Genomic DNA, 18,057 nt, shown 5'->3' with positions numbered 1-18,057 from the left:
GGAACCCATTCCATTGCAGCAGCAAGCTCCAGATTCACAAGTTCTGGGTAAAGATGTTCCTCCTGAATCCCCTGCTGGGTTTATTAATGGCTATTTACAGTTAAAGGCCCCTTATTCTGATCTGTTCTAGAGGGGTGAATGTCCCAAGGTGACCAAGTATGTGCAGGAATGGCTTAAGTCAAATACCCTTAAGTACACATCTTGCACCTTGCCTAACGTGACAGGCCTATCAGAGGATGTAGGAGATTTGCATCGAGCAGCAGAAATTCAGAAGTGTCTCGATTACGTTGACTGACATTTGCAATGTGCCTATGCATTGCAGTTTACCAGTGAAACCAATATTTAGTTAGCAGCCTGAATTATTCTTTACTGAAAAAAAGTGTCATGGGATACATTCCAGCACACTATTAGAAGTGAAACATCATTGAATGGAGGATTTAGACACCTGGATCTCCTTAGAGTTGCTGACAACCCTGGGAATTCCTTCTAATACTGACACACTAAGACACCTCCTATAAACAGTGACACACCCTGGGATCTCCTATAAACACTGACACACCCTGGGACCTCCTACAAATACTGAAGCACTCACACACCTCCTATAAACATTGACATACCCAGGTACCTCCTATATACACTAACACGCCCAGACATCTCCTTTAAATACTGACAAACCCAGGCACCTCCTAGAAACACTGACACACCCTGGACCCCCTATAAACACTGATACAGCCAGGCACCTCCTATATACACTTACACACCCAGGCACCTCCTATATACACTTACACACCCAGGGACCTCCAATAAACACTGACACACCCTAGGACCTCCTATAAACACTGACACACCCAGGCTCCTCCTATAAACACTGACACACCCTGGGACCTCCTATAAACACCGAAACACCCTGGGACACCCTATATACACAGACATACGCTGGGACCCCCTCTATACACTGACACACCCTGGGACCCCCTGTAAACACTGACACACCCTGGGACCCCCAATAAACACTGACACACCCTGGGATCCCCTGTAAACACTGACACACCCTGGGACCCCCAATAAACACTGACACACCCTAGGAGCTCCTATAAACACTGACACATCCTGGGACCTCCGATAAACACTGACACACCCAGGCACCACCTATAAACACTGACACATCCTGGGACCTCCGATAAACACTGACACACCCTGGGACCACCGATAAACACTGACACATCCTGGGACCCCCTATAAACACTGACACACCCTGGGACCCCCTATAAACACTGACACATCCTGGGACCCCCTATAAACACTGACACATCCTGGGACTCCCGATAAACACTGACAGTCCCTGGGACCCCCCCTATAAACACTGACACATCCTGGGACTCCCGATAAACACTGACACACCCTGGGACCCCCTATAAACACAGACACTCCCTGGGACCTCCTATAAACACTGACACATCCTGGGATCTCCTATAAACACTGAAACATTCTGGGACCCCCTATAAACACTGACACACCCGGGGACCTCCTATAAACACTGACACATCCTGGGTCCCCTTTTAAACACTGACACACCCTGGGACCTCCTGTAAACACTGACACACCCTGGGACCCCCTATAAACACGGACACTCCCTGGGACCTCCTATAAACAGTGACACATCCTGGGACCCCCTATAAACACTGACACATCCTGGGATCTCCTATAAACACTTAGTGACAAACCCGGAGACCTCCCACAAATGCTGACACATCCTGAGACCTCCTATAAACACTGACACACCCAGACACATCCTACAAATACTGACAGACCCTGGGACCTCCTATAAATACTGACACACCCAGGCACCTCCTATAAACACTGACACACCCAGGCATCTCCTATAAACAGTGACACATCCTGAGACCTCCTATAAACACTGACACACCCTGGGACCTCCTATAAACACTGACACACCCAGGCACCTCCTATAAACACTGACACTCCCTGGGACCCCCTATAAACACTGACAAATCCTGGGACTCCCGATAAACACTGACACACCCTGGGACCCCCCCTATAAACACTGAACACACCCTGGGACTTCCTGCAAACACTGACACACCCTGGGACCCCATATAAACACTAAAACACCCTGGGACCTCCTATAAACACTGACACACCCCTGCACCTCTTATAAACAATGACACACCCAGGGACCCCCTATAAACACTGACACACCCCGGCACCACCTAATAATACCGACACACCCTGGGACCTCCCATAAATACTGACACACCCTAGGACCTCCTATAAACACTGACACACCCTGGGACTCCCTATAAACACTGACACACCCTGGGACCTCCTATAAACACTGACACATCCTGGGATCTCCTATAAACACTGAAACATCCTGGGACCCCCTATAAACACTGACACACCCTGGGACCTCCTATAAACACTGACACATCCTGGGACCCCTTTTAAACACTGACACACCCTGGGACCTCCTGTAAACACTGACACACCCTGGGACTCCCTATAAACACTGACACACCCTGGGACCTCCTATAAACACTGACACATCCTGGGATCTCCTATAAACACTGAAACATTCTGGGACCCCCTATAAACACTGACACACCCTGGGACCTCCTATAAACACTGACACATCCTGGGACCCCTTTTAAACACTGACACACCCTGGGACCTCCTGTAAACACTGACACTCCCTGGGACCTTCTATAAACAGTGACACATCCTGGGACCCCCTATAAACACTGACACATCCTGGGATCTCCTATAAACACTTAGTGACAAACCCGGAGACCTCCCACAAATGCTGACACATCCTGAGACCTCCTATAAACACTGACACACCCAGACACATCCTACAAATACTGACAGACCCTGGGACCTCCTATAAATACTGACACACCCAGGCACCTCCTATAAACACTGACACACCCAGGCATCTCCTATAAACAGTGACACATCCTGAGACCTCCTATAAACACTGACACACCCTGGGACCTCCTATAAACACTGACACACCCAGGCACCTCCTATAAACACTGACACACCCAGGCACCTCCTATAAACAGTGACACATGCTGGGACCTCCTATAAACACTGACACACCCTGGGACCTCCTATAAACACTGACACACCCAGGCACCTCCTATAAACACTGACACACCCAGGCACCTCCTATAAACAGTGACACATGCTGGGACCTCCTATAAACACTGACACACCCCGGCACCTCCTATAAACACTGACACACCCAGGCACCTCCTATAAACACTGACACACCCAGGCACCTCCTATAAACAGTGACACATGCTGGGACCTCCTAAAAACACTGACACACCCCGGCACCTCCTATAAACAGTGACACATGCTGGGACCTCCTATAAACACTGACACACCCTGGGACCCCCTATAAACACTGACACACCCTGGGACCCCCTATAAACACAGACACTCCCTGGGACCTCCCACAAATACTGACACATCCTGGGACCTCCTATAAACACTGACACACCCAGGCACCTCCCACAAATACTGACACACCCTGGGACCTCCTATAAACACTGACACACCCAGGCACCGCCTATAAACACTGACACACCCAGGCACCTCCTATAAACACTGGCACACCAAGGCACCTCCTGTAAATACTGACACACCCTGGTACCTCCTATAAACACTGACACACCCAGGCACCTTCTATAAACACTGACACACCCGGGTACCTCCTATAAACACTGACACACCAAGGCACCTCCTGTAAACACTGACACACCCTAGGACCTCCTATAAACACTGACACACCCTGGGACCTCCTATAAACACTGACACACCAAGGCACCTCCTGTAAACACTGACACACCCTGGGACCTCCTAAAAACACTGACACACCCAGGCACCTCCTATAAACACTGACCCACCCTGGCACCTCCTGTAAACACTGACACCCAGGCACCTCCTATAAACACTAATAAACACGGACACTCTATAAACACGGACACTCCCTGGGACCTCCTATAAACAGTGACACATCCTGGGACCCCCTATAAACACTGACACATCCTGGGATCTCCTATAAACACTTAGTGACAAACCCGGAGACCTCCCACAAATGCTGACACATCCTGAGACCTCCTATAAACACTGACACACCCAGACACATCCTACAAATACTGACAGACCCTGGGACCTCCTATAAATACTGACACACCCAGGCACCTCCTATAAACACTGACACACCCAGGCACCTCCTATAAACACTGACCCACCCTGGGACCTCCTATAAACACTGACACACCCAGGCACCTCCTATAAACACTAATACACCCCGGCACCTCCTATAAACACTGACACACGCGGGGACCTCCTAGAAACACTGACACACTCAGGTACCTCCTGTAAACACTGACACACCAAGTCACCTCCTATAAACACTGACACACGCTGGGACCTCCTATAAACACTGACACACGCTGGCACATCCTACAAACACTGACACACCCTGGCACATCCTACAAACACTGACACACCCTGGGACCTCCTATAAACACTGACACACCCAGGGACCTCCGATAAACACTGACACATCCTGGTACCTCCAATAAACACTGACACACCCAGGCACCACCTAATAATACCGACACACCCTGAGACCTCCCACAAATACTGACACAGCCAGCCACCTCCTCTAAACACTGACACAGCCTGGGACCCCTTATAAACACTGGCACACCCTGGGATGTCCTATAAACACTAACACACCCAGGCAGCACCGAATAATACCAACACACCCTGGGACCTCCCACAAATACTGACACACCCAGGCACCTCCTATAAACACTGACACATGCTGGGACCTCCTATAAACACTGACACAGTCTGGTACCTCCTATAAACACTGACACAGTCTGGTACCTCCTATAAACACTGACACACGCTGGGACGTCCTGTAAACACTGACACATCCAGGAGCCCTCTATAAACACTGACACACCCAGGCACCTCCTATAAACACTGACACACCCAGGCACCTCCTATAAACACTGACACACCAAGTCACCTCCTATAAACACTGACACACGCTGGGACCTCCTATAAACACTGACACACCCTGGCACATCCTACAAACACTGACACACCCTGGGACCTCCTATAAACACTGACACACCAAGTCACCTCCTATAAACACTAACACACCCAGGCACCTCCTATAAACACTGACACACCCAGGGACCTCCGATAAACACTGACACATCCTGGTACCTCCAATAAACACTGACACACCCAGGCACCACCTAATAATACCGACACACCCTGAGACCTCCCACAAATACTGACACAGCCAGCCACCTCCTATAAACACTGACACAGCCTGTGACCCCTTATAAACACTGGCACACCCTGGGATGTCCTATAAACACTAACACACCTTGGGACCTCCTATAAACACTAACACACCCAGGCAGCACCGAATAATACCAACACACCCTGGGACCTCCCACAAATACTGACACACCCAGGCACCTCCTATAAACACTGACACACCCAGGCACCTTCTATAAACACTGACACACCCAGGCACCTCCTATAAACACTGACACACCCAGGCACCTCCTATAAACACTGACACACTCAGGCACCTCCTATAAACACTGACACACCCAGGCACCTCCTATTAACACTGACACACCCAGGCACCTTCTATGAACACTGAACACACCCAGGCACCACCTAATAATACTGACAAACCCTAGGACCTCTTATTAACACTGACACACCCTGGGATCTCATTTAAACACTGACACACCCAGGCACCTCCTACAAACACTGACACACCCTGGGATCTCATTTAAACACTGACACACCCAGGCACCTCCTACAAACACTGACACACCCTGGGATCTCATTTAAACACTGACACACCCAGGCACCTCCTACAAACACTGACACACCCTGGGATCTCATTTAAACACTGACACACCCAGGCACCTCCTACAAACACTGACACACCCTGGGATCTCATTTAAACACTGACACACCCAGGCACCTCCTATAAACACTGACATACCCAGGAACCTCGTATAAACACTGACACGCCCTGGGACCTCCTATAAACACTGACACACCCTGGGACCCCCTATAAACACTGACACACCCTGGGACCCCCTATAAACACTAACACATCCTGGGACCCCGTATAAACACTGACACACCCTGGGACCTCTTATAAATACTGACCCACCCAGGCACCTCCTATAAACACTGACACACCCTGGGATCTCATTTAAACACTGACACACCCAGGCACCTCCTATAAACACGGACATACCCAGGAACCTCGTATAAACACTGACACACCCAGGCACCTCCTATAAACACTGACACACCCAGGGACCTCCGATAAACACTGACACATCCTGGTACCTCCAATAAACACTGACACACCCAGGCACCACCTAATAATACCGACACACCCTGAGACCTCCCACAAATACTGACACAGCCAGCCACCTCCTATAAACACTGACACAGCCTGTGACCCCTTATAAACACTGGCACACCCTGGGATGTCCTATAAACACTAACACACCTTGGGACCTCCTATAAACACTAACACACCCAGGCAGCACCGAATAATACCAACACACCCTGGGACCTCCCACAAATACTGACACACCCAGGCACCTCCTATAAACACTGACACACCCAGGCACCTTCTATAAACACTGACACACCCAGGCACCTCCTATAAACACTGACACACCCAGGCACCTCCTATAAACACTGACACACCCAGGCACCTCCTATAAACACTTACACACCCAGGCACCTTCTATAAACACTGACACACCCAGGCACCTCCTATAAACACTGACACACCCAGGCACCTCCTATAAACACTGACACACCCAGGCACCTTCTATAAACACTTACACACCCAGGCACCTCCTATAAACACTTACACACTCAGGCACCTTCTATAAACACTGACACACCCAGGCACCTCCTATAAACACTGACACACCCAGGCACCTCCTATAAACACTGACACACCCAGGCACCTTCTATAAACACTGACACACCCAGGCACCTCCTATAAACACTGACACACCCAGGCACCTTCTATAAACACTGACACACCCAGGCACCTTCTATAAACACTGACACACCCAGGCACCTCCTATAAACACTGACACACCCAGGCACCTTCTATAAACACTTACACACCCAGGCACCTCCTATAAACACTTACACACTCAGGCACCTTCTATAAACACTGACACACCCAGGCACCTCCTATAAACACTGACACACCCAGGCACCTCCTATAAACACTTACACACTCAGGCACCTTCTATAAACACTGACACACCCAGGCACCTCCTATAAACACTGACACACCCAGGCACCTTCTATGAACACTGAACACACCCAGGCACCACCTAATAATACTGACAAACCCTAGGACCTCTTATTAACACTGACACACCCTGGGATCTCATTTAAACACTGACACACCCAGGCACCTCCTACAAACACTGACACACCCTGGGATCTCATTTAAACACTGACACACCCAGGCACCTCCTACAAACACTGACACACCCTGGGATCTCATTTAAACACTGACACACCCAGGCACCTCCTATAAACACTGACATACCCAGGAACCTCGTATAAACACTGACACGCCCTGGGAACTCCTATAAACACTGACACACCCTGGGACCCCCTATAAACACTAACACATCCTGGGACCCCGTATAAACACTGACACACCCTGGGACCTCCTATAAATACTGACCCACCCAGGCACCTCCTATAAACACTGACACACCCTGGGATCTCATTTAAACACTGACACACCCTGGGACCTCCTATAAACACTGACACATCCTGGGATCTCCTATAAACACTGACACATCCTGGGACCCCTTTTAAACACTGACACACCCTGGGACCTCCTGTAAACACTGACACACCCTGGGACTCCCGATAAACACTGACACACCCTGGGATCTCATTTAAACACTGACACACCCAGGCACCTCCTATAAACACGGACATACCCAGGAACCTCGTATAAACACTGACACACCCTGGGACCTCCTATAAACACTGACACACCCTGGGACCCCCTGTAAACACTGACACACCCTGGGACCCCGTATAAACACTAACACACCCTGGGACCCCGTATAAACACTGACACACCCAGGCACCTCCTATAAACACTGACACACCCTGGGACCCCGTATAAACACTGACATACCTGGGACCTCCTATAAATACTGACCCACCCAGGCACCTCCTATAAACACTGACAAACCCTGGGACCCCTATAAACACTGACACACCCAGGCACCTCCTATAAACACTGACACACCCTGGTATCTCCTATAAATACTGACACACCTAGACACCTCCTATAAACATTGACACACTCTGGGACCTCCTATAAACACTGACACACCCAGGCACCTCCTATAAACACTGACACACCCTGGGACCCCCTATAAACACTGACACACCCAGGTACCACCTATAAACATTGACACACCCAGGTACCACCTATAACCAATGACACACCCAGGCCCCTCCTAGAAATCTTTACCTACCTAGGAATCCCCTACTCATATTGATATTTGCAGAAATACATAGAAACTAGTGTCACAGCCTGCTGGAAGTATGGACATATGTAGGAAACTCCTGCAAATACACACAGGGATGCCCTGTAAATACTGACTGCTCAGGGAAATCCTACAAATACACACAGCGATGCCCTATAAATACTGACAGCTCAGGGAAGCCCTGCAAATACACACAGGCATGCCCTATGAATACTGACAGCTCAGGGAAATCCTACAAATACACACAGGGATGCCCTATAAATACTGACAGCGCAGGGAAACCCTGCAAATACACACAGCGATGCCCTATAAATACTGACAGCGCAGGGAAACCCTGCAAATTCACACAGCGATGCCCTATAAATACTGACAGCGCAGGGAAACCCTGCAAATACACACAGGGATGCCCTATAAATACTGACAGCGCAGGGAAACCCTGCAAATACACACAGGGATGCCCTATAAACACTGACAGCGCAGGGAAACCCTGCAAATACACACAGGGATGCCCTATGAATACTGACAGCTCAGGGAAATCCTACAAATACACACAGGGATGCCCTATAAATACTGACAGCGCAGGGAAACCCTGCAAATACACACAGCGATGCCCTATAAATACTGACAGCGCAGGGAAACCCTGCAAATTCACACAGCGATGCCCTATAAATACTGACAGCGCAGGGAAACCCTGCAAATACACACAGCGATGCCCTATAAATACTGACAGCGCAGGGAAACCCTGCAAATTCACACAGGGATGCCCTATAAATACTGACAGCGCAGGGAAACCCTGCAAATACACACAGCGATGCCCTATAAATACTGACAGCGCAGGGAAAACCTGCAAATACACACAGGGATCCCCTATAAACACTGACAGCGCAGGGAAACCCTGCAAATATACACGGGGATGCCCTATAAACACTGACAGCGCAGGGAAACCCTGCAAATACACACAGGGATGCCCTATAAACACTGACAGCGCACGGAAACCCTGCAAATACACACAGGGATGCCCTATAAACACTGACAGCGCAGGGAAACCCTGCAAATACACACAGGGATCCCCTATAAACACTGACAGCGCAGGGAAACCCTGCAAATACACACAGGGATCCCCTATAAATACTGACAGCTCAGGGAAACCCTGCAAATACACACAGGGATGCCCTATAAATACTGACAGCTCAGGGAAACCCTGCAAATACACACAGGGATCCCCTATAAACACTGACAGCGCAGGGAAACCCTGCAAATACACACAGGGATCCCCTATAAATACTGACAGCGCAGGGAAACCCTGCAAATTCACACAGGGATGCCCTATAAACACTGACAGCGCAGGGAAACCCTGCAAATACACACAGGGATGCCATATAAATACTGACAGCTCAGGGAAACCCTGCAAATACACACAGGGATCCCCTATAAACACTGACAGCTCAGGGAAACCCTGCAAATACACACAGGGATCCCCTATAAACACTGACAGCGCAGGGAAACCCTGCAAATACACACAGGGATCCCCTATAAATACTGACAGCTCAGGGAAACCCTGCAAATACACACAGGGATGCCCTATAAATACTGACAGCTCAGGGAAACCCTGCAAATACACACAGGGATCCCCTATAAACACTGACAGCGCAGGGAAACCCTGCAAATATACACGGGGATGCCCTATAAACACTGACAGCGCAGGGAAACCCTGCAAATACACACAGCGATGCCCTATAAACACTGACAGCGCAGGGAAACCCTGCAAATACACACAGGGATGCCCTATAAACACTGACAGCGCAGGGAAACCCTGCAAATACACACAGGGATGCCCTATGAATATTGACAGCTCAGGGAAATCCTGCAAATACTGATACACTCAGGGAGCTCCTGAAAATGCTAATACTCAGAAAGATGCCCTGAAAATTCTGACACCGGCAGGGAATTCCTGCAAATTCTGACAAGTGGGAAGGTGTCTTACAAATATTGACACCCACACCAGGAACCCTTGCAAATGGAGTATACATGGGGGTTGGGGAAAATTCCCTACACATACCAACACACCCAGGAATCCCTGTAAATACTGACAGATTTCATGGAGTTCCTGCAAATACAGACACACCTAGTTAGGTCCTGCAAATAATGACAGAGGAATGTCAGACAAATACTGACACACGCAGGGATGCCTTACAAATACCAACATGGGTAGGGATCCCTACAAAAACTGGAATGTCGAGAAAGCTGCTGAAAATGCTGACACATACATATATACCCTACAAATACTGGCTGATGTTCACTTTTTTTTCCCACTGTGCAGCCCTTTTAAATATTTGTCTGTCGTTGGGGACATATGTTTATTTCTCACGTAACAAAGCATTTGTGGCACTTTCAGGCTTCTGTGTTGCTGTGCACCTGTACAGTTTGCTGGCACACTGCCACTACAGACACTGACATACTGGTATTGTAATGAAAAGCCGAATCAGTTTCTGAAAGGTTATTATTAGGCAGACACAAATATAGAAGGAAGGAAAATGTAAATTACTGTTATTGATATGATCTGAGATTGATCATTGTGATGGGTTTTGGCTCTTTGTGTGATGTAAGCATTGAATCACTTATTTTAAAATCAGTGGACCCTGCCACAAAACTAAAGGGATAATTCACACAATTGCTTATCTCTTGGTACAACCTGTATTCATTTCTAGGCACTGGAACTGAGCTCGCTCCAGGGGCTCCCACTGCACAACTTCTAAGGGTCTAAGGATGAAATGCAGTTCTTGAGAAGCAGATGGCATCGACACGCTAATCATATCGCAATTCATGGGTTATTTCTTCCTTGTCCTGTTGCTAGTCAATTCTGTATATTAATAAACGTTTGTATCATTCATGCATCATTTTTGTTTTGCCACAGTTTGAAAGCCTTTATGTTACAGTGGTAAACCTACATCATTCACAGTTTGTGCACAGGGCATGGATTTCCTAGACTGAGACCTCCAATGGCATCCCCTCAAGTTGGGCAGTTTTCTGTCCTTTTCATCTCAAAGGTTTTAAGTTTCTGAAAGTGCAAGTTGCTCACAGTACCTTGAGGGCAATGAGCATTTGGGACCTTGGTTACCAAAGATCTGTGTCTTTAATCAAAAGATTGAAGGGTTGAGTAGTAAGCTGAGGTCGACCTGACAAAGAGAATAAATTATTGTGGTGTTCTCAATGTCAAATCATGTACAAAAAGTGAAAGAAAGATTAGATTGAAAGAGAAAGGATAGCAATATTAACATTTATGCTTAATATATATCTTTTATAATTTAATACATGAAGGAATGAGAAAACATGTTTTTAAAGCTAACGTTTCGCGTCTAGAGGACTCTTTGTAAGAGCTTTGAGGAAGAGTCAACTAGATGTGAAACATTAGCTTGCTCTCTTTCCATGAATGCTGCCTGACCCACTGTGATGTCCAGCATTTGTTGTTTTCAGTACAGATTCCAACATCTGTAGTAATTTGCTCCTCCGTGTTTTTATTACTCATTCATGGCTAATGGACAAGGCTGGCTAAGCCAGCACTTATTACCCATCAGAGGAGGTGATGGCCTAGTGGTATCATTACGAGACTTTTAATTGAGAGACCCACATAATGTTTTGGAACCCAGGTTCAAATCCCTGCGTGGCAGGTGGTGGATTGTAAATTCAATAAAAATCTAAAATTAAGAGTCTACTGATGACTATGAATCCATTCTCAACTGCTGAGAAGGCACATCTTATTCATTAATGTACTTTAGGGAAGGAAACTGCCATCCTTACCTGGTCTGGCTGACATGTGACTCCAGACCCACAGCAATGGGGTTGACTGGGCAATAAATGTTGACCTGGCAAGCAACACCCTCAACCCGTGAAGGAATGAGTTGCACAGACAGAAGTTAGGAGACAACTACCTGAGTCACATAAAGGTCAGGCCAGGTAAGGATATTAGATTTCCTTTCTTAAGGGGCAATAGTGGGTGTTTTTTGTGACAATCATAACAATATAGTTACCATCAGGCCAGATCTTTATTCCAGTCTTTTTTTTATTGAATTGAAATGTCACCATCTGCCATTGTGGGATTCAAATCTGTGTTCCAAGGACTGTGACCAGGTGTTCTGGATTACTCGTCCAATGACATCCACTCACCATTGACTTGTTGGACCACAGACAATAATTAGTGGCTGTTAACAATTATCACAATGTTAAAAGCCTACTTCTGTTACAAATTTTAGACTTCATTTTCTAGATATTTTTGAATCAACCTGTTCAGGTGTGTTTTTTGCCTGATTGCCACAGAAGTCTGTGCAGGTCAAGTCACTAAATGTTTTGAAGACAGAGATAGATAGATTCTTGATTAATGAATGGATCAAAGGTTACGGAGAAAAGGCAGGAGAATTGGGGTGAGATACATATCAGACATGATTGAATGGCAGAGCAGATTGGCTGGGCTGAATGGCCTAATGTTACTCCTATATTTTACAGTCTTATAGTTATTATACACTTCTGAAGCAGATGAAACTTGAACCCAGGCCTTTTGGCTCACAGGTAGGAACACTGTGAGCTCTAGTCAGATTTGATTTTGACGTCAAATTTAATAGGTTACTAATGTACAAATACAGTACCTTCATGAAGCTGATGAGGTGGTTAAGGATGAAATGCACTTCTTGAGAGGCAGATGGCATAGGCACACTAAACATCTCGCAATTCATGGGTTATTTCTTGCTTGCCCTGTTGCTAGTCAATTCTGTGTACCATTAATGGTTTGTATTGTTCACGCAACATTTTTGTTTTGCCACATTCTGACCCGAATATTTTACCTTTGTTTTCTTCGATGCTGCAAAGGTGACAGTTTAATTTTCTGGCTATCCGGGATCAGCAGATCTCTATAATTCAAAGCCATGCCATCTCTTCTTGCTGGGATCTCCATATTTTGTTCAAAGTCCCGATCCTGCAGTTAGTTAACATATAAAAGAGTTCATCAAGGAAGCAAAGACAGTAATGATGGTGCTTAAGAACCATCATTAGTAACAAAGACCTCCAAGGTGGAGGAACACAATCAAGGTAAATTTCAGGAAAACAACACAATGCTTATAAATCCTTTAAAGGAGAGCTAATGGCTTAATGGCTAGAAGTATTGGAATGGCCAGTGAGTCACAATGACCAGAAATACCTCAAGTACAGGATATAATTAGGTAATTTCAAAGGGGAATGCAGAACCTGTTGCTTATAAAGAGTCACTGATTCGAATAATATAGCGTAGATGCATTTTAGAAAAAAATGGACAAACGTATGAGGAAGACTATAATAAAAGTTATGTCAATGAAGTGGGCTAAGGAAGGATGGGAGAATGTACAAAAACACCAGAACGGGCTGGTTGAATGGCCTGTTTCTGCGCTGTATGACTGATATAATCTAAGTAACTGAGATGGTCTCATTATTCCCACTTCTGTTATATCCATTTCTGGATGTTGTGAGGGTATTCAGGCATCAGGCAAGGACAGGACTGGACTTGACTGTGATGTCTCCTGCCCTCTCCAACTGCCATGCTCCCCACCTCTTGATCACCATATTCAAAAGCCTGTCAGCTCACATCTGGGCAACCATTACATAAAAAACCATCCAGACTAACACAAGTACCATACTGTCACAATAATTACAATTCAGTACAGCACAGGAACATGCCCTTCGGCCCACCAAGCCTGCGCCGATTCCATTCCTTATTTAGACCTACTACTTACTGCCCAGACACAGTTTCAATCCCCCTGTTTGCCTCCCATTCATGTGTCAGTATATAATCAGCAGCTTCAGTAGTGAAGGAGTGGAATAGAATTGCAAAGTGAAAGTGAAAAAGGTTCTCAATGCTTCATTAACTAGTTATGTCCAATATCTTGTTCCCATTTTTGTACACCCAGTATATAAGTTAGTGCTCTAGTTTGCACAATTTTCATAATAACCACTAGAAAGTCAGACAGAGAACAAATGATCTGTCTTTACTCACAAACTACATTTTCTTTTCCTTATGTGACATTCGATACAAGGCTACATTAGTTTGGTAGGTGAACCAGAGGAGAGATAGGGATAATTTGTCTGGAATGCATTGCCTGAAAGGGTGGTTGAAGCAGATTTAACAGTAAAGTCCAAAAGGAAATTAGATATATACTTGAGAAAGAAATATTCGCCTTAAACCTATGCCCTCTAGCTTTGGACTCAGCTACCCTGGGGAAAAGACCTTGGCTATTCACCCTATCTATGCCCATCATGATTTTATAAACCTCTATAAGGACACCCTTCAGCCTCTGACGCTCCAGGAAAAACAGCCCCAGTCTATTCAGTCTCTCCCTATAGCTCAAACCCTCCAACTCTGGCAACATCCTTGTAAATGTTTCCTGAACCCTTTCAAGTTTCACAACATCCTTCCTTTAGAAGGGAGACCAGACCTGAACGCAGTATTCTAAAACTGGCCTAACCAATGTCCTGTACAGCCTCAAAATGACCTCCCGACTCCCTTACTCAGTACACTGACCAATAAAAGCAAGCATACCGAAAAGAAAAGGAAATATTTGCAAGTCTCTTGGGAGGAATAGGGGAAAGAAATTAATTACATAAAGTCTCCATTAAGTTAATACAGCATAATGGGCTAAATGGACTCCTTCTGACTTGCATGATTCTATGATTCAGTCAGCAAATTACACTCTTTAAAACATTTGTTCACAGGATGTGAATGTTGCTGGCTAGGCCAGCATTTGTGCTATCCTTAATTGCCCTTGAGAAGGTGGTGATTGTAGTGATTAGAACGAGGAGAAAGTGAGGACTGCAGATGCTGGAGATCAGAGCTGAAAATGTGTTGCTGGAAAAGCGCAGCAGGTCAGGCAGCATCCAAGGAACAGGAGAATCGACATTTCGGGCATAAGCCCTTCTTCAGGAAAGCCCTTCCTGAAGAAGGGCTTATGCCCGAAACGTCGATTCTCCTGTTCCTTGGATGGTGATTGGAACGAGGTCAGCCAAATGGACCTCACAGAACAGGAATTCCTTTATTTCGGTTGTTAACCTGGTCCAAACAGGGAGTCTTGGCTGACACATAGAAACAGGACTGTCCCCCTCCAACTTTATTTTGATTTTATCCCTGCCCTCCCCTTCACTGTTTGATCATGCAGCATTGCCCTCTGAGAAGGGCACTGCTTGTCACTGGCCACTCGGGTGTTTCCTTTCTTCCTAGTGGTGGAATATAAATAAAGATTTACACCCTTGTTGTTCTTCACTGTGTCCGACACCTGCACACACACGACATGGGTGCTGGGGAAAAATAAACACTACCCCTGTCAGGCAGTAGTGGGGGGTGAGGGAAGATTACAAAAAAACAGAAGTGTTGGAGGTTCTGTTCATTCTAAGAGCTGGCTCTGAGGAAGCTGAATCAGTGTAAAGGACTCTCCATGTGTAAATAAATGGTGATGGATACTGGCCTCTGTGAAGCTATTTCAGAGTTGAGCCACCTTCCTGAACCGCTGTATTCCATGAGATGTAAGTACATCCCCAGTGCTTTTAGGGAGGGAGTTCCCATGGAATGAAAGCTGAAGAGTAGGACAGAAGAAAGGTTATTTTCCACTGTTACCCCAACAGATAAACAAATGGTTTAAGGACAGTCTTAAAATTCCACAAAGAAATATAACAAGACTTTCACCTGTAGGCTACCAGAGGAAAGTTAATTTCATTATACGAAAAGCAAAACTGAGAAACAGGGGTTCAATAATGCCTGAGACTTGTAAAACAAACTTTAGGTAGTGGTGGAAAAGATGGGGTGGAAGGATTTCGACAGGTTTGCGACACTTGGAAGAAAATTCACACTTTTACTGTCATGCCTGCATCAGCGCAAAACTGATACAGATCAAATCAAAACTGTTCAATGACAGCCCAGCATGCTGAATTCTGATATACCACCTCTCTCCTCCATTTCTGGGGGACTGTCTTGCATTAATTCTGTTTGTGAACTTACCAGCTGTAGAAGTCAGTACTATGATACATCTCCCAGGCGAAGCAGCAATTTACACACACTTATTTCACTTAAGTGTACTGTGTTCACTGTCCATCAGGTGATATCCTTTACACTGGGTAGTTAAAATGCAGTCCGTGGAACACCTTAGATCAGGTTGCAAGCATGACCCCATACTCATTTGGTCACATTTCAAGATGGGGGGAGTTCAAAACAGGAGGGCATATTTTTAAAGTGGGAGAGAAAAGGTTTAAAAAGGACATAAGTGGCAACTTTCTTTTACACAGAAAGTGGCTCATGTGTGGAGTGAACTGCCAAAAGAAGTGGTGGATGCAGATGCAGTTACAACATTTTAAGACAATTGGATAAGTTCATGAACAGGAAAGGCTTAGACTAATATGGGCCAAACACAGGCAAGTAGGACTACTTTAGTATGGGAACAGGGTCGGCATGGACTAACTGGACCAAAGAGTCTGTTTCCATGCTGTATGACTCTATGTCATTTTCATTCTCTGTCCCTTTTCCACTCTGACTTCTCTGTCCTTAGCAATTTACAGTGTTCCAATGAAGCTCATTAAGGGGTATGAAGAACAGCATCTCATCTCTCCATTAGACACTTTCCAACCTCTCAGGCCTAACTTCGAATTCAACAATTTCAGATGATAATCTCTGCCCTTTTAATTTACTGCTTCTGGTTTTCAGTGGTCAGTGATGATTCTGCATTTCCCCCCATTTAGACTTCATTTCTTTGTTTGCCACAAGAACACTCTCTTTTTGCCTTGCACCATAACTTCCGTTTTGTTCTACCCCCATCTTCCCTCTTTCTCTGCCCCTGTACTTGATTAAAACCTGTAGCATCTCAAACCTTTTTCCAATTCTGACTGGCTGCAAGGTTCACTCTGTATGTCTCTCTGAGTAGACTCGCTGATTTTTTTCAAGAATTTCCTGGTTTTAATGCAGATTTCAATCCTCAAGAGAAAAGCACAACACAGCAGATGCCGGATTTCAAAATGATGAGGATGCAGCGAGGAATAAGTGACTTCTCACCTCCACTTCATGTTTCACTTCAATTAAGGAGGCCATTATACATTCCCTCTTTAAGATTAAAGATCCTGGAAGCACACAAAAAAAGATTATTTCTAAGCTTCTGCACATTATTTCATATTATAACCAATACCAAAACTGGAATGTCCTGTTGACTGGACTCACTGGTATTCCCTTGATGACACATATTTGTAAATGAAATCATATACAAAGGCTGCTACCAAGATTGCAAGCAACTACAGAGAGTTGTGAACACAGTCCAGTCCATCACTCAAATCATCCTTTCATCCACTGACGCCGTATACGCTTCCCACTGCCTCAAGAAAGCAGTCAACATCATCAAAAACCCCTCCCACCCCGATT

At 46.0% G+C, this 18,057-nt stretch overlaps 1 protein-coding gene across 6 annotated transcripts in view; it reads right to left on the bottom strand.

Annotated features, from left to right (window-relative positions):
• meiosin (meiosis initiator) overlaps positions 1 to 18,057 on the bottom strand; it is an 82,059-nt gene that overhangs the window by 50,521 nt on the left and 13,481 nt on the right. For 5 of the 6 annotated variants that reach the window (XM_087984125.1, XM_087984131.1, XM_087984128.1 and 2 more), the window contains 2 exons: positions 17,698 to 17,762; positions 13,481 to 13,611 (listed from right to left, as the gene is read on the bottom strand). In XM_087984125.1, the coding sequence (XP_087840251.1) occupies positions 13,481 to 13,611; positions 17,698 to 17,733 (167 nt within the window). In that variant the 5' untranslated portion in view covers positions 17,734 to 17,762. The remainder of the gene's footprint in view (positions 1 to 13,480; positions 13,612 to 17,697; positions 17,763 to 18,057) is intronic. The other variant, XM_087984127.1, reaches the window with a different exon arrangement.

The sequence above is a fragment of the Chiloscyllium plagiosum genome, unplaced genomic scaffold (assembly GCF_037043375.1).
Source record: "Chiloscyllium plagiosum isolate Xiang-an unplaced genomic scaffold, Cpla_swu_hap1 HiC_scaffold_47, whole genome shotgun sequence".
Taxonomy (NCBI): domain Eukaryota; kingdom Metazoa; phylum Chordata; class Chondrichthyes; order Orectolobiformes; family Hemiscylliidae; genus Chiloscyllium; species Chiloscyllium plagiosum.
This window is presented reverse-complemented; position numbering and strand designations above follow the sequence as displayed.